This window comes from Muntiacus reevesi, chromosome 4 (assembly GCF_963930625.1).
Source record: "Muntiacus reevesi chromosome 4, mMunRee1.1, whole genome shotgun sequence".
In the NCBI taxonomy this organism is placed as follows: domain Eukaryota; kingdom Metazoa; phylum Chordata; class Mammalia; order Artiodactyla; family Cervidae; genus Muntiacus; species Muntiacus reevesi.
In genome coordinates, this window is record NC_089252.1 from 44,247,778 (window position 1) to 44,265,758 (window position 17,981).

At 50.5% G+C, this 17,981-nt stretch overlaps 1 protein-coding gene across 2 annotated transcripts in view; it reads right to left on the bottom strand.

The window, feature by feature from the left end:
* ST8SIA5 (ST8 alpha-N-acetyl-neuraminide alpha-2,8-sialyltransferase 5) overlaps positions 1–17,981 on the bottom strand; it is a 67,180-nt gene that overhangs the window by 7,029 nt on the left and 42,170 nt on the right. For both annotated transcript variants that reach the window (XM_065935169.1, XM_065935170.1), the window contains 4 exons: positions 17,468–17,560; positions 8,481–8,567; positions 4,974–5,118; positions 444–556 (listed from right to left, as the gene is read on the bottom strand). In XM_065935169.1, coding sequence (XP_065791241.1) covers positions 444–556; positions 4,974–5,118; positions 8,481–8,567; positions 17,468–17,560 — 438 coding nt within the window. The remainder of the gene's footprint in view (positions 1–443; positions 557–4,973; positions 5,119–8,480; positions 8,568–17,467; positions 17,561–17,981) is intronic.

Sequence of the window (17,981 nt, forward strand, 5' to 3'; positions counted from 1 at the left end):
ATAAGAGGGGGTTTTACATAAGGAAGAAGAAATTCATGGACAGGTGTCTAACTTAGATAAGGCCACAGTGAAGGTGTCAGCCACAAGGCTACCCTGGTTATAAGCAATGCTTCCAGAAGAGTGGAACCCAACCAGAGAGGTAGCTGCCCAGACAACCTCACTAACAGCTCTGCATGCCCCAGTGAGTCCTCAGTGTCTTCATATCTGGTATGTCATTTGCTCCCATTTTACAGATGTGGAGACTGAGGACCTGACAGTTTCGGCCCCTTGCACAGGATGGAGCTCAAGGGGGAAGGGACAGCCCAGACCATGAGGGTTCGCAGGGGTGGAAAGTGGGGATTGGAAGGGCAGCATTAGCAGGGTGAGGCACCAGAAGGGGCGGGCATGGAGGAGGAGGGGTGTGGGGGTAGAAGGGGCAGATGCAGACCCAAGGTGACTCCTACCGGAAGACAAAGTCGGCACTGTTGATCTCCCTCCCGCAGCGGCTGTTCTTCAGGATGCCCCCGTTGCCCACCACCGCACACTTCTTAAACTGGGACCGGTAGTAGGGCATGTCCTGGGGAGACAGGGGCAGAGCTGTCAGAGGCGGCCCACCCCTGCCTCCACCTGGTGCCCTGCCCTCTGTACCCACATCCAGCTTTGTAGGGAACGAGGGAGAGAAGTGGCTGTTCCACTTTGCAGATGAAAAGAGATTAAAAGCCTCCTTTCCAGTTCCACACGCAATTACGAGTAAGCTGGAACCGGAAGCTAGGTCTCCACAACCTTTTTCAATAAACCCTGGAAGTCCCCAGTTTCAAATAAGAGTGTCCAGGTTATGTCTACCCTGCTTGCCTTTGCTTTCCCCAGTGTCTGAAACTCAGCTTCTCTGACTTCTAGTCCACTTATTTTATGCTTCCCAGGTGGCTTAGATGGTAAAGAGCCTGCCTGCAATGCAGAAGACCCAGGTTTGATCCCTGGATCAGGAAGATTCCCCGGGAGAAGGGCATGGCAACCCACTCCAGTATTCTTGCCAGTGGTTAATGCAGACTTTCTGGGGGATGACAGCAGGGACCAGGGCCCTAAACCTGGCCCTGAAACCTTTCAGCTCCATGCGGAGGGCACAGAACCAGGACAAAAAGGTCATATAGACCAGCACAGATGCCAGGACTTAACAGAAGCAGAGACAAGAGACTGGAGGTGAGCAAGCAAAGCCACTTCAGGGGAGCAGTGAGAGCCAGCGACCCTGGGATCTCTGCAGAGAAAAGCGTGTTGAGCAGGGGAGCCCAGGACTTTCCCTGGTGATGATGCACCCTTGCGGCACTGGGAAGGGGCATCCCACAGCACTCTGACCTGATCACACCTCAGCTGGCAGGGTTGCCTGGGTTGGGGCACTGGCTGCTCCAAACAAAGGCTCCCTAGGCCTGCCTTCCAGGGGACCACAGGCAAGCAGGCAGAATAAAGCAAATACTGGCCTGATTAAAAGACCTGGTTCTACCATGTCCCCAGTCTAGGCCTTGAGGCAATCCAAAGCAGGTGGGACCAGGCAGGCTCAGGCAGAAATGTAGACCTGGAATCAAGGGGTGACCAACCATTCCCTTTGGCCCAGGACTGGGGCACTTTGCTTGGGATGTGGGACCTAGATTCAGTCAAACTGGGAATGGCTGGGGCAAACTATTGGGCACCCCAGTTAAGGGACCCAACTCAATCCTGGTTTTGCACCACAGTGAGCTGAGGGAACCATGGGCAAGTTTTTTTGAACTCTCAGTGACTTGGTTTTGTAATTTTTGTAAAATTTGTTATGAATTAAATTTTGTAATTAAAAAAATCAGGATAGTAATGTATATTTCCTGCGATTCAGTGAGATGACGTAAAGCAGAATTGCTCACCTTGGCAGTACTGGTATTTTGGACCAGAGTGAGCGACTTTCACGTTCACTTTCATTCCTTGCTCTGGGGCTGACTGCCCACTGCAGGAAGCTTAGCAGGATCTCTGACCTCATACACCTCCATCAGGATGACCAAATGCATCTGATTGAACCCAGGTCTCCCCCATGGCAGGCGGATTCTTTCCCAGTTGAGCAACCAGGGAAGCCCCAGAATACTGGAGTAGGTTGTCTATCCCTTCTCCAGTGAATCTTCCTGACCCAGGAATCAAACCGGGATCTCCTATGTTGCAGGCAGACTCTTTACCAGCTGAGCTACTAGGGAAGCCAAAAGCATCTCCAGACATTGGCAGATGTCCCCACCTCCCTGCCCCACACATAGACAGCCACTGGTGTGGATGAAAAGCTCACCATACTTGGCCCAAGGCTGAGGGCATCAGGTGCTTATTATGGGATGGCCCTGACACCCAGAGACCGCTGGGTGGCTTTCCTCCTAGCTCACCCCAGCTGGCCGGCCCTGCATGAGAGCAGCCCCGGTCAGCACCTGGGGCTTCCACTGAGACCAACTGTCAGACGGGCATCGTGGAAGATCCCATGATGTTCAGCAGGATTGAAAATACAATGGGATCTCCAGGAATTAGGCTACCTCTAAAGGAGGCGCTGTACCCGTCTGTGGGAGACTGTCCTTCTTGGCGCACTTTCCCTGGAGGGATAGGCTCCCAGGACTAGGACAGAGGAAACAAGAACATCTCATGGCCAGTGTGGGAAGCTGCACTGTCTGACTATGCTCAGAGAGAGAATAAAGTAAAGCCATCTTTGGAGAGATGACCAAAGGTGTTCTACGTTTTATGCCAGTGTCTCCCACACTTGTGAAAATCGGAAACCCCCTGGGTACTTTCTGGAAGTATACATCCTTTGCCCCATCCCAGAACCACGGAGTCAGAATCTTCAGGGTCAGGGTAGGAGCCTGAGAAGCTGCATATGTTTTGAACTCAAAGAAATACTCACCTTAGGGAAGTTCAGATAATAATACTTCTGCGTCACATGCTCTAATCCAGGGGGTGGTAAATTACAGCCCGTAGGCCACACCTGACTCACCACCTATGTCTGTGCAGCCAGTGGGCTAGGAATGGATTTTATATTTTTGAAGGATGGGAAAACAAATCAAAGGAATATTTTGTGGTGTCGAAAGTTATGACCAACCTAGATAGCATGTTAAAAAGCAGAGACATTACTTTGCCAACAAAGGTCTGTCTAGTCAAGGCTATGGTATTTCCAGTGGTCATGTATGGATGTGAGAGTTGGACTGTGAGGAAAGCTGAGCGCTGAAGAATTGATACTTTTGAACTGTGGTATTGGTGAAGACTCTTGAGAGTCCCTTGGACTGCAAGGAGATCCAACCAGTTCATCCTAAAGGAGATCAGTCCTGGGTGTTCACTGGAAGGACTGATGCTGAAGCTAAAACTCCAATACTTTGGCCACCTCAGGCGAAGAGTTGACTCATTGGAAAAGACCCTGATACTGGGAGGGATTGGGGGCAGGAGGAGAAGGGGACGACAGAGGATGAGATGGCTGGATGGCATCACCGACTGGATGGACATGAGTTTGAGTAAACTCCGGGAGTTAGTGATGGACAGGGAGGCCTGGCATGCTGCGATTTGTGGGGTCGCAGAGTCGGAAACGACTGAGCGACTGAACTGAACTGAACTGAACAGGAATTAAAGTGTCGTTGGGACCCAGCCACAGTCCTTTGCTTACTCCTGTCTGTGGCTGCTTCACGCTAGAATGGTAAAGGTGAGTGGCTGTGACAGAGACCATATGGCCTGCACATTTGGCCACCCCTGCTCCCTTTCCAGCCCTTCCCCGTGGCCCTCCTTGGATCCATATGTCATAACCGAGCTGTGTGTCACCCACTGGCATTACCTTCAAGTTCACCTGCTGTCACCAGCCTTATGTTCCAGGCCTTGCAAGACCCACCTCATGAAGATGGCTCACGTCCCGTCATCCTCCAGCACTGCAGTGGGAGGGTGTGTCTGACACCTCTCCAGCCCCGTCTTCTCCCCCAGCACTGCCCTATCCACCCCCAAGCCCAGCCATACCTGTACGCACTCTGGTGTGCACACCAAGAATGCAGGGAATCCCGGGCTTTCTTTCATTAGCTGTCCTGGAAGCAGGGCAGCCCAGTCCTTCACATTTCATCTGGCAAGACCTGAACATACCCCCTGACCCCCAGCCACACTAGCAGGTCTACAAACGGGACCCACTACGCCCTGCCCTGGGCCAGCGCGCTCCAGGAACTGCCTGTAAACATGCATGGAACCGTCCCCTTCAGGAGGTAACTATCAGAAGAGCTGAACATACAGCAGAGAGTCCCTTCTCCAAGAGTCTGGTGCAACGATCAGGCCGGAAGGGAATATCTATGCCTGGGTTCTGTGGTCTGAGCCCTTGGCTCACACGGGTCCCTCATTCTGTGGTCCCCCTGGCCAGGGTGGGGGAAATGCACCAGCCCTGAATGAACGGCCTCTCTCCAGGCTTCTTGCGTGTAAAGGGAAAAATAAAATAATAAATGTCTCTCCTGTTTAAGTGCCTGATGTTTTAGGTTTTCCGTTCTAAGAAGCCAAAACTACACCAAGTCCAAACTCCAGTGTTACAGACAGGGAGAGTGAAGCCTAGCAAGACAAAAGGACTGCCCAAGGTGAGCCGCTCCGAGGTCAGCCTTGCAGTGCCTTGCTTTGTATGGTTGTGATTTCTTGTGCACACAACCTGTGCATGTATGTTTTTGCTCTCGTGCCTCCCTCGGGTGGGGAGCAAGTGCTTAATCTTCCACCCAGAGAGCTTCAGGATGTTCTTTGCAAGCAAGGCAATAATCAAAACTTTACAACCACTTTCTTGCCAAAAGTCATTCAAATAACAGCCAGTTGGCATTCAGGTACTCAGGACACCCAGGAACCCCAGAGGACTGTCTACTGAGCGTAAGAGACTGGCCAGCCAAGCCCGGGACCACTGGGTACAGGGGAACAGCAGAGCGATTGCCATGCCACACGGGCATGGCCACAGAAGGCCCCGCGGGGTCACTCCCTGCCCACCCAGACTACCCTGCCCGAAGCAGCACCTTGGGAAACATGCGGAAGATCTCTTGGTTGATGTGGTAGATGCCGCTAGTATCCACCTCGTACTTGAGCTTCGTCCCCAGGGGCGTGTTCTTCTGGGTGGTGAAGAGGAAGGAGGGGGCATTGCAGCACCTGGACAGAGTGGACCTGTGGGCAGGAGACGGACAGGAAGAGGACAGTGATGTGGGGCAGAGCAGAGCCTCCCAGAGAACGGAGGGGTCTCAGAAGTGAGGCCCTTCGGGGAGGCCAGGAAGCACCATCCTTTCCCACCCACCCCTTGTCACCCCTGTTCCTGTGTCCCCTGTCTTCAGAACCCCTCCCAATGCCTGAGCCTTTCAGGGTCCAGCCAGGTCTCCCTCCGTAAGCTCCCAGCTGCCCTGTCCCCACTGGCCAGACTGCCCTCCAAAGTCCCAGAGCACAGACTGAGTACCACTTGCTTTATCCTCTGTCAACTCCCTCTTCACTTGAATGAAAGTCCCTGGGTGGCCAGGACCCTGCCTGTCAGGATTCTGCATAATGTCAGACACATGGGTGTCAGCAACCAGGTCCTGCCAACCCCGGGTGAAGCGGTCCCACTTCAGCTTTCACAAGAACCGCCAAGCCTTCTACTACTTCCCAGAAACACTTCCTTACCCAGCTCTCAGGGAAAACCCAGGGATGGGAGCGCTTCCTCCGTTCTTGGCCCCCATAACTGACTCTAGGCGAGGCTAACCCCACCTGATGGTCAAAAAGCAACATACGCACGGTCAACAGAAATGAGCCATTTCAGTGACTTAGAAACTGTCCCAAGAATAGGGAGGGGTCAGATATTGGATGGAGGGTTGATACTGGGTGACTTCTTGCAGAAAGTGGAACTTGGCTTTCAAAAGGTTTCAGGAGTTCATGATTTAAAAAAAAAAAAAAAAAAGTCCTGTGGTTTTCACTGACAAAAACACTCAAACATGAGCTACAGAAGGGTTAAAGCTCAGACAACGCAAGCAGGCTTAAAAAACAGCCTCCGAGGGAGCGTGGGGCTGATGAGGCAGGCTTGGGAGCCAGCCAGGCCAGAGGAGCCTGGCTTTCTCTTCTCTGCAGCTGGCGTTCCGCCTGGCACTGCACCCTCCCAAGTGTGCCTGCAAGACTTGGTGATGGGGTCAGACCCTAGACACATCCTGCTCCCCTATTCTAGGGACCCGAGTCCCACCCTGGCTACAGAGGGGCTGGATCTGACCAAGGATGCCAGCTGTCCCCGTCTCACTTTGGGGGCTATGAGAGGACGAGGATCCACTTTCTCCAAGAACAGCAGCAGTGGGCCATGGCACACTTCCTCCCCCCAACACTGGTTCTGGGCACAGTTATACTCAGCCTCCTGGCGGCCCTGGGCAGAATGGAACACCGTCTCCATGGAGCCTGGATGATGACTACTAACCAAAGTTGAGGACAAGCTTTCTGGAAAGTCCATGCTGAAGGTCTGGGATGGAAACCTGGATGCCAGCCTGGCATTGAGAGGCCTGGTTTCTAGTTTCTGCTCTGCCTTCACCAGCTGTGGGGCTTGGGGTAGGTCTGCTCCCCTCTCTGCCTCAGTTTCCTCATCTGTAGAATGCAGGGCTGGCTTTTCTGACCCTCTGTAATCCTGTGACTCCAAGCTTCCAAAGCCCAAAAATGGTATACACATTATTTTTTGTGACTCTATCTCTTGCAGAGACTTCACAGGGGAGCTCAGTTGGCTGCTGGCCATAGGGAGTAGTCTTTCCTGGGGAGGGTTGTAACTGAGGCTTTCCAGAGAGAAGGCCAGAGGCCTGGTGAGGCAGGAGCCATCGGTCAGCATTTCAAAGCAGCATCTGGCTGGTCCAGCTTGTCAGCCCACTGGTGAGTATCCCACTGAGGGAGACTGACTCATATTAACCAAGCTCACGAGTGACTGATATATAAACCGGGATGCAAGTGTGTCCATTTGCAAGCAGTCGGGGAGGGGAGGGCCTCTGTTACAGGATTCCTCTCCTATAACTGGAATGCTCACGCCTGTGTTCCAGCACATTCCCCCACCCCACCCCACTGCACCAGGTTCTTACACCTCAGTTTAGAATCTCGTCATCAGTGAGCTTGTAATGAGAGCAAAGGGGGAAGACCACCTTGCCTCGAAGCTTTTTCCATTTAGCGCATGGCAGGACCTGATGCCATTTCTCTCTCCCACACCTGGAACCACCCCCCCACCGCCAGAAGGGGCTCAGCTCTCAGAGCCTCCCCCCAAACAGTGCTGGCTAGTCCCTGCCAACGGCTCCCACGCGTATCCCAGTTTTTCTCTTGCCACATCATCTCCCTGTGGCTTCGTTATTTCCTTAGATATGTGACTCCCACTGATGACGTTTCTGTGCCGCTCTCAGCCTGGACAACACCCTCTGGCATCTCGTGACCTCCCCGACCCCGTCCAGTGCTCGTCAGCATGCCCTCGGTGGGCTTGGGCCTCCCCATCACGCATCACCCACAATAAGGCTTCGTTCTAAAGGTGAAATTGGGGCTGCATCGGCAACACAGATCTTGGACCTTTTCCCTGCATTCTACATCTATGATTTGTGGGTCTCTGCAAACGACTGTTGAGCCTCAGCTTCTACATCTTGGGGAGGCCTCTGGTTAGAGGCTGCTGGTACCTGCAGCACATTTCTAAAACATGCCACTTAAAGCTGCCTTTAGACTTGGCCCAGAACTGCAACAAACTGGAAGAAATGACTTATACAGAAAATACAAAACACTCAGTGTTGTTTGCTTTTCACAGCTTCCCATGTAGGATTCCTTCATGCAGATGGCTCCTCAGCACATTCAAACTACGACCCGAGTTGCTGAAATCCAGTTTATATACACATTCCCAGGATCATGTCAATTCCATTCCATAAGGTCTTCTTGTACTAAAAGCATACCAGAAACCCCCAGAATTTTAGAGTAGAGCAGACGCTACAGCTCACCACTAATCACAGAGACTGGACATCTATTAGCTTCTTAGCTCTCAAAGACAGGAGAACACTAAGATATAGCTCTTGCCTCCTGGGAGCTTTCAACTGTCAATTTCAGTTAGAGAGCAGCTCAAGAATAATATAGCTGTGCTCCAGTGGCTGGTCCAGCTCTAGGAGCCCAAGTGCTCTGAGAGGAGAGCACTGCTGAGTCCAAGCAGCTGCCCCAGGGCTGGGTGGGGAGCAGGGTGAAGCGGCGGAAGACGTGTAAGGAGCCTTAATGCGCAGGCCAGCTGGAGACCTCATGGTCAGGGGCTGTGATGGAGACGACAGCACCGACCACGCACCGGTGCTGCCAGGGCTAAGGGCAGGAACACGGGGGACAGTGCCCCGCAAGATGCCAGCCTCAGCCTGTGTGCTGAGTCAGAACCTCCCCACTTCCAGATTCCAAAGCCCAATCAAGGCCAGCACCAGGGAAGATGCCCCTGGGGGCATCTGGCCTGGCAGGATGAGGGAGATTTGAAGAGGTGGTCAGGAGAACCACATGCGCGGAAGGGCTGGGGAGGACAGACGAGTCATAGATACTTGAACTGGTTGGCTTCAGAGATGTTCATCGCCCATTTGCACATCTGGAGGCTCTTCCACCTGTCGAACAGCTCCGACTGTTTCACCCTTGGGAGTGGAAGACAGAGAGTGCATGAAAGGGCCAGGCTGGACACAGTGTCACCATCCCCGAACACGCTCCCTTCCTGTTCCCCCTTATGCCAAGTCCTGGGCTAGTCCTTTGTATTCACTGTATTTTATAATTTGCAAAACCCTTGATTTTCTGGCATTTGGAGCCTGGTGAACTCCTAGAGATAGCAAACCACGCTCCAGCAAGCCTGCCTTCCATGCACACACTAACCAATCCAGAGTCCACACCCTCAACCACCTCCTTTATGAATGGAGCCACTAGCCCCCTGCCCTCATCAGCCCAGAGCTAGGGATCAGAAAACCAGGGGCAGTCCCTATGCACCGAGCTCACTGAAATCATGCAAACTAGCCAAACCTAAACCTTTTTATTCCATCTTGTCCATTCCTTCCAAAGAAAACCACAATAAAGGGCCTCACCCATGCTTTCCCCTTGCCCCTCCTGCCTCCTGACCAGTCCTGGTGCTTCCCCATGCACCCCTGAGTGGCATGCCATGCCTCCTGTCTCTAAGGATCTGTGAGCACAAGAAAAGGCTCATTCATGACAGTCTTGTGTGTCCATGTGTCTTACTATATGTGATCAAAACAAATCTGGGTACATTTCAAAACATCCTTCTTCAAATGCCCACTACATAGGCCTGCACAGTTCTCCCAGGAACATCTGTCTATAGATGGTGTGAGACCACTTTCTTAAAGTCTGTAGATAACCCCACACTGCGCTCAGGACACAGTAGGGCTCATCGCAAGGGGGCAATGCCCCTCTCTTACTCTTTTCCCAAGGGCAGATCACAATTTTCAGTGACAGACAGGAAGAGAGGAGAAAACTTTTGTCTGGACAACCTTTTGTTAAACTGAGCTGTCGTGATGATGCTCACTCACAGCCCCCAGCACTTTCCTTTCTGTAAAACCTATAGCTTCTCTTTACTTCTGCCTGACCATTCCCACTAAACAGTAAATACTGGGCCTGGGCATCACGCCTGACTGTGTCTCCAGTGCTAAGGCTCATAGCAGATGAGCAGTAAATATTTGTTGAGTACATCAATAAATTAATGAATGAATCAATGAGCCTGAGTTCAAATAAAATCTATAAATGCTATTGAATTCCTCAATATGCAGGATCTAGAGATATTGTGGTGAACAAAACAACTCCCTGCCTACATAGACTTTGCACATGGGAAGCAGATATGTGGGATACTACACCAAAAGCACAAACAACAAAAGCAAAAATAGACAAGTGGGACTCCATCAAACTGGAAAGCTCTGCACAGCAAAGGAAATAATCAACCAAGTGAAAAGACAACCCACTGAACAGGAGAAAATATTTGCAAACCACATACCTGATAAGGGGTTAGTATACAAAGTACATAGGAGCTGCTACAAAGCAATAGCAAAGAAGCAAAGAACCTGATTTTTAACTGGGGAAAGGACTTGAAAAGGCATTTCTACAAAGAAGACATACAAGACGTCAATACCAATAATCATCATGGAAACGCAAATCAAGACCATAGTACAATATCACATCATACTTCTTAGAATGGCTATTATCAAAAGAGAAAAGATGACACGCATTGGCAAGGATATAGGGAAAAGGGAACCCTCCTATACTATTAGTGGGAATGTAAAATGGTATGGCTACTAGGGGAAACAGTATGGAGATTCCTCAAAAAATTAATAATAGAAATACAATATAGTTCAGCAATCCCACATCTGGATATATATCCGAAAGAATTGAAATCAGAATTTTAAAGAAATACTTACACCCCTGTTTGCATTGCAGCATCATTCAGAATAACCAGGATATGGAAACAATCTAAATGTTCACTGATAAATGGATGGATAAAGAAAAGGTATTCTATATATACAATGAAATATTATGAAGCCTTCAAAAAGAAGAAAATCTTACCATATGTGACAACTTGGATGAATCTGGAGGACATTATCCTCAGTGAAAAAGCTGGTCGCTGAAGGAAAAATACTGCATGATTCTACTTGCATGAAGTAACTAAAACAGTCACTCTTACAGAAACAGAGAAGAATGATAGATACCAGGGGCTCCGGGAAGGAGTAATGAAGGGTTGTTATAAAGTTTCAGTTATATAAGATGAGTAAGTTCTAGAGATTTGCTATAAAACTTGGCGCCCACAGTTGACAATACTGGGTTGCACAATTAAAATTTTGTTAAGAGGGTGGGTCTCATGTTAAGTATTCTTATCACAACCAAAAAAACAAACAAACCCAGACATATAAGGCCATGTCAGGGAGTGCTGAGTGCTACAAAGAAAAATGAGGTAACAGGTTACAAGGATAATATATTGTTCAACACAGGCAATAAAGGCAATCCTGTATAATAACGAGAAATGGTGTATAACTTTAAAATTTTGTATATCACTGTATTGTATATCTATAACATATAATATTGTATACCAACTATACTTCAATCAAAAAAAGAAAAAAAAATTTCAAAAAGAAAAATGAAGCAGGGATCAAAAAGTGAATGCTTCAGATGAGTTGATCCGGGAAGGCTTCCCTGAAGAGGGGAACCGTACACAAAGAACTGAAATTATGCAGGAGTGAGCCACACAAATATCTAGGAAAGGAGTATTCCAGAAAGAAAAGTGAGCGCAAAGGCCCTGGGGCAGGAACCTGCCCTGCAGCTTTAGCCAGCCAGAAGGAACTCTTCCTCTCATCCTGACGTCTTCCTTCCAGGTTTCCCAAACCTCCCACAGCAGCTCTTGCCTCTTGAGCTCACGTGGCATCGAAGGAGAGGGGCCATTGCACAGTGGCACCCTCGCTCACCCTGCCGCCCTCCCTCGCTGTCACCCACAGGTCCCCAGCATAGCATCCTGCTTGGCCAATGCCTCAAACACCTCCTGGAAGCACAACCCTGGCGACACTGCAGGCTGGGGCCCCACGTTCAACGCTTACCAGTGTCCAGGCCCCATTCTCCGCACCTCCAAAGGCCTTGTCACACACTAGACCAGGATCTGGGCCTGGACACCCAGCCTGGAATCCTGGTTCCATTCCCAACTGGCAATATGACCTCAGACAAGTCATTTAATCTCTCTGAGACTCAGCTGCTTTATCTGTAATACGGATATAATAACTTCTGCCCTGCTGATCTCAAAGGTTGTCAGAAAAATCAAATGAGATAATATGTATAAAATATTTTATAAATTGCTTTACAAATGCAGAGATCACCTTTACCTTAAAGATGAAAGGTTGATCCCAGGCACTTAACCCCTTTCTCCCAATACATGACTATTTTCCAGAAGAGGAAAAAAAAAGATGATTGTCCTGAGAATAATCTAAAAAGAAAGAGCTTCTGGGGGGCAGGAGGAAGTTCATTAGAAAAGCTGGAAGGTGAAGTCAAGGAATTTTCTCAGAAAATAGAAGCAAAAGACAAAGAGAGAAAAGATGAGATGAAAAGCTATTTAAGGAGCAATCCAGAAGTATACAACTCTTAGAGGTACCAGAAAGAAGAGGGGAGGAAAACTGGAGGAGGAAATATAAAGAAACCCAAGAGAAAATTCAAGAGTTTGGAGTGAGCTCTGGAATAACAGGTCTCCATGAGTGTGCATCCTGAGGCCCAGGTTCTGATATTCCAGAATGGTCATGACCTGTAAAGACTCAGACAGAAGAAAACAGGTCACATCCAAAGGAAAAACTAGTACCATGTGCTCACACAGCCCTGGACACTAGAAGATGATGGAGAAGGTCTTCAGCATTCTGGGGATGAATAATCTTCACCTAAAATGCCAACGCCACCAAACTAACAAATAAGAGAATCATTTGTACACAGAAGGACTCAACCATTATCCACCAGTTTGGGGAAATTTACCTGAACATGGGCAGCAGCAAATGGAGGCATAAACCAAGAAAGAAGCAGCTATATGGGTGAATCCAATCTACAGGGCTGAAAAGGGAAGTGACAACTGTGTGTGACCTACCCAGAGAGCAGCCTGTCTAGGATGGATAAAGAGGATGAAGGGAAACCCTTGGGGGAATGCCTGGTTGATGGAGAGGCAGGGGAAAAAAATAGGGCATGATAGAGACAACGTGTTCACAAGGAAAAAGATGACTAGAAGTTCCAGGAAAAAAAAGGGGGGGGGGATGTACAAGAAAGGCAATGGGAGTCACTATTTTCTGATCTTCAAATTTTAGAGTCAGTCCATAGAGAAAACCCAAGAAAGGCTTGCTATAGCTACATATAGAATGTAAATGTCATCAGCCTTGACATTCTCAAGGTAAACTCATGGATGACTAAAGCCAGATGCCCTCATCTTAACAAAGTATAGAACCAACAGATACTGCCAGTATTTGGTAGAACAAGAAATAGGTTATCTAGGCAATCTATAGATAGAAGAACTAAAAATAGCAGGACCCCTCAACTGGGAAAAGTGGAGTGGAGGGAGTGTTTGGGCTGGCTACGGGAGTGGAATCCTCACCCACCAAAGCAGGACATCAGTGAACACTAAACGTGGCATCCGTGGCATGCACAGGACTGAGAGGTACGAGGTGACTCCCAGAAGAAACAGCCAAGAGTTGTAAGGAGCAGGGCTGGGGGAGAGGGTGTGGGCAGAAACCGTCACTTTTTATTACTATAAACTTTGGTAGCTACTTGATTTTTCCAGTTGTGTGCAGGAGATGATGACCATCCCCCCTCATCTTCCTCCTTCTTTCTTCCCGTTTTCCTCCATGTCCTCTTCTGCTGCCACCTAGGTCTCATCCACCTACTCATTCGTCTAACAGACACGTCCAGAGCCTGGGCAGGGTCAGGCAACAAGACTCAGAGAAGCATGGGCGCAAAGGAACGTCCCAGCCCAGAAAGCTGCCGTCCCTGCTCCCAGCCTCTCTCCTGGTCTCTGCGAGGCTCTGTGAGGGTTCCCCAGCCCAGAAAGCTGGGGAAAGGGCGGCAGGAGAGACCCAGCGTGAGGTCCCAGGCATGCATGGCACTGTCTGTGTGTGAGCGCAGGCATCAATTGGTTGAAAACTAAAGAGGCCCTAGAATGGCTAAAATAAAGCATAGATAATTTTTACAAGTATCAGGGACAATGTGATTTTGCAACAAATCATCATAGAGTCATTCCTCATTGTATCCGACATTGTCAGGGAATGAGGCCCTTACCATGTGGGAGTTTTTCAGTTGACTGATTTTTACCATTGATTGGAGCAATTTTGTATCAGAATCATTCCCAGATGAATCACACACTGCCCTGGCTCCTCAGATGGAATGCCAGCTGACATGCATGTACCGGAAGGGCCTCTGGGCACATCCGTCCAGCCCCTTCCACTGGCAGATGGAGGTTTAACCTTTTCCCGATGACTCAGGGGCTCCGCTGTGAGCGCTGCTCCTGCCTCTGGGCTGGACCACAGTGAAGCCCGCAGGTGCCCAGGTAGCATCGAACCACTAAGACCAGAGACCAGTCTCTCGCTTTTCTGATTTCAGCTCTGGGGGAGCCCACTGACCTCAGCCTGAGGACTCAGGAAAGGAGTCACTGGGCTTGTTGCTCCCTGAAAAACAGCGCTTCCCCCAGCACAAAGGGCCCAGACTCCAGGGCCAGGGGACCACATGAAGGGAAACTGACATGAAAGAGACAGGAGGGACAAGGCCCAGAGGTCACCAGCTGGAGACCAGAGAGGGTACCCCAAAGGCAGAGACACATAGAGCCAAACGCACAGAGGCCGCATGACCACTAACACGAGTTCCCAACAAGGGACAGAGGGTGAGCACAGATGGCGTGGGGCGGGGATGAGGCTCCATCACACCCCACAATGTTGGAGATTTAGGCTTGAATCGAAGGGCCCAGTGGTGATGATGGTTTAGTCGCTAACTCATGGCCGAGTCTCACGACCCCATGGACTGTAGCCTGCCAGGCTCCCCTGTCCATGGGATTATCCAGGCGAGAATACTGGAGTGGGTTGCCATTTCCTTCTCCAGGGCATCTTCCCGACCCAGGGATCGAACCTGAGTCTCTTGCATTGTAGGCAGATTCTTTACAGGCTGAGCTATGAGGAAATCCCGTTAAGGGCCCGAGGAACTTCGAACATGGTCCCTCTGACAGGACTATTATGGACTCTGTTATAGCTTCTTTGAAATTCCTACGCTGAAGCCCCAAACCCCAAGATCTCAGAATGTGACTCCATTTGGAGATAAGGTCTTTAAAGAGGTGGTTAAGCTAAAATGACATCACCAGGGTGGGCCCTAGGCCATTACGAGTGATGTCCTTATAAGAAGAGGAAATTAGGACCTGGCTACAGAGGGAAGACCCTGCAAGGCAGACAGAGAAGACGGCCACGAATCAGCCAAGGAGAGAGGCCTCAGGAGAAGCTACTCTGCTGGCACCTCGATCTCAGACCTTCAGCCTCCAGAGCCACGAGGAAGTAAAGTTCTGTTGTCTAAGCCCCCTGGTCGGGGGTACTGTGTGGTGGCAGCCTCAGCAAAACAATACAGGGACTCACGCAAACTCACAGGAAATACATGGGGTGTGGGGTGGGCTGTAACAGAAGGATGGCCCATTCACAGGGTCTATCAGGCTCCTGTCTGGATCCTGAGGTAGCCATGAAGAAACTGTCTGCATCTCATAATTTTTAAAATTAATTATTCACCCTTTGTGAACTCTTAAGTTTTGCTCTCAGTGCCCTGGCTTTCCAGGGTGAGACATCTTAAGGGCTTAAGATCTTGGAGTTCTGAGAAAAGATCAGGCTCTCTGCTTACACCTTTGGCTCCTGACAGGGGGCCGGGCAGCCATCTTTGCCATTAAGCCACAGCTCCTCGGCGAAGCATATCCAATGCCAACCACATCCTACTCCTCCCACCTTCCCCCGGGTCCCATGGCCCTCAGACAGAGAAAAAATCTAGATCCTGGCCTGCACTGCAGGACTCAAAAGGCCCAGCCCTGCCTGCTCTCCAGCGACCCCGCTCCGGTGTCCCCTCAGGCCGGCTCTCAGAGTCTGGGACACAGCGGGCCCTTCCTGGCCCAGGCCTCTGCACACACTGTCCCCCTGGTCTGGAATCCTCTTGGCCCAGTTAACTCCTGGCCCCCTCCACGGTGCGGTCTGCTCAGGGCTGGGTGGGGTGGACAGAGAGGGAGCACGTCCTGGGCTTCCTCTGGAAGCTTCAGGCCCTCGGTCAGAACAGGGACCCTGAACAATGCCGCTGATCCCAGCTGGACACCTAGCCTTAACCCCAGTCCCCTGGTCAGAACAGGGGCTGTGAACAATGCAACTGATCCCAGGTGGACACCTGGCCTTACCCCCAGACCCTCAGTCGGAACAGGGACCCTGAACAATGCCGCTGATCCCAGCTGGACACCCAGACTTAGCCCCAGTCCCCTGGTCAGAACAGGGGCCGTGAACAATGCCGCTGATCCCAGGTGGACACCTGGCCTTATCGCCGGAACTTTCCTGTACGACTAAGCTGATGGAGACTGTGAATGTCAGCAAAGCTGCTGCTGCTGCTGCTGCTAATTCCAGAAAGGAAAAGGGTTGGGGGTGTGGGGCCGACATTCACATTTATTGAGCACCTATTACGTGTGCTGTTGTGACATGCACTCCTGGGCTACGTATCTGTGACGTCATATGGAAAAACCTGAATGAACGTCTTGGCCAACACAATACTTTCACTTTTGTTATTTCAGTTAGTCTTTACTGCAAGCTAAAAGTAGGTAATAGTGGCCCCATTTTTATAGGAAAGGAAAGACTCAGAGAGGTTGAGTAATTTGTACAAACATGCAGAGCTGCTAAGGCCCAAGTTGGCTTTAGACCCCAAATCTGCCTGACTCCAAGGCCCATGCTCTTTCAATGACCCGCGTGATCATGTGATCATGTCAACCGGCTACAGGAGCAGCGGCTCCTGCCTGTGGGCCTGATGGTGGTGCCAGGATCCTTCAGGGGCCCTTGAGTCCACATGAGCACCCAGCACTGCCTGGCCCCGATTTCTCCCACATCTGGGTGTACAGCTGCCCCCTGAATAGCACAGGGCTTGTGGGCAGCCCTCTAGGCCCACAGTTCCTCTGCACCCACAGACTCAACCAAGCTCCGACCGAGGAGCACTGCAGAACTTACTCTTGACAAGCATCTGCATCTAAGTGGAACTGTGCAGTTCAAACCCGCATTGCTCAAGGGTCAACAGTAACAGTTTTCAAGTCAACATGCACCGTCAGGATTAACAGGACACAGATTCCTCTCAATTCCTGGCAGTCCTGTGAGGGAGTGAGGGAGTGTCCAGCATGTGATGTGTCTTCCCTCGCACAGGTTGTAAAAGAGCCACAGTGATACACTGGGGTGGGGAGGGGCGGGCACAGTTCTCTTGCTATTTGGGTGCTGCTTTATGCAGACTTTCTAGAAGGATGCATGAAGATACACGGGTGGCCTCTGAGGAGGAGACTGAGGGAGGGGAGGTCTGTGGAAAGGGGGCTTCTCACTTTATACCCTTTTGCACCACTTGAAAGCTGTATACTTTAAATAATAATTTTTTTAATGAATGAATATAAAATTTTTAAAAGGCAATAGCAAAAGGGCAATGCTTAAGCCACAAAGTACTGAATTTCAGAACACACACTCCTGTGCCCTCTTCAATTTCTATATAAGAGAGCTCCGTGATGATAATTGTGGAGGCTGGTAATTGAGCCGGGCACTGGAACATGCAGTCACCAGAGGTGACCTTGCAAACTTGACATTTTTCGTAAAACACAGTCATCCCTACGTCCAGCCCTCCAGGGCTCTCCAAACGCCAGAGGCCCTGGGGAAGGAGGCCTAATTCTTGCTCTGTCATGAGTCACCAAGTGTCCTATTTCCTTGGGCCATGCCCCCACCCAAGCCCCTGCCCTGCCCGCCCCCCACATGTACCGCCCAGCACCCACCACCCACCCAGCCACACTCACATGGAGAGCACCTTCACTTCCAAGATCTCGTGCCTCAGCTCCAGGCATCTTGTGGAGTTATACTCAAAAGGACCCTCGTAAAATTCAAAGTACCTGGGAACCAACAGGGACAGAGGTTACTATGCAGAGAAGCGGGCAGACTCCCAGGAACCTGTTGGGGCTCTCAATGGCGGGAGTAGGGGGCAGAGGGGTGGTGTCCCGTCAAAATAATAGAGAAAACCAGCCCTCCCCAGCAGATGACCTGATGGGGGTCTGCCTCCAGGCCCGCTGGTTTAATCACTGGTTGGCTGATTACTCTCGGCACCCCTACTACCCCGGGAATATAAGCATTTAGGCCATGAACCCGTTTCAGTACATCATGACATTTTGAAGCGGGCTTGGTTCCACATGGTGACTTTGAAGGAGAAAGAGGATGCTCTGGATACATCCTCATTCGCACTCCTCCTGGGACCAGTCGTTGACGGAGGCGGCCCTGGAGTCGGTCAGCGAGGCTACAGGCCTTCAGCCGGGCCTG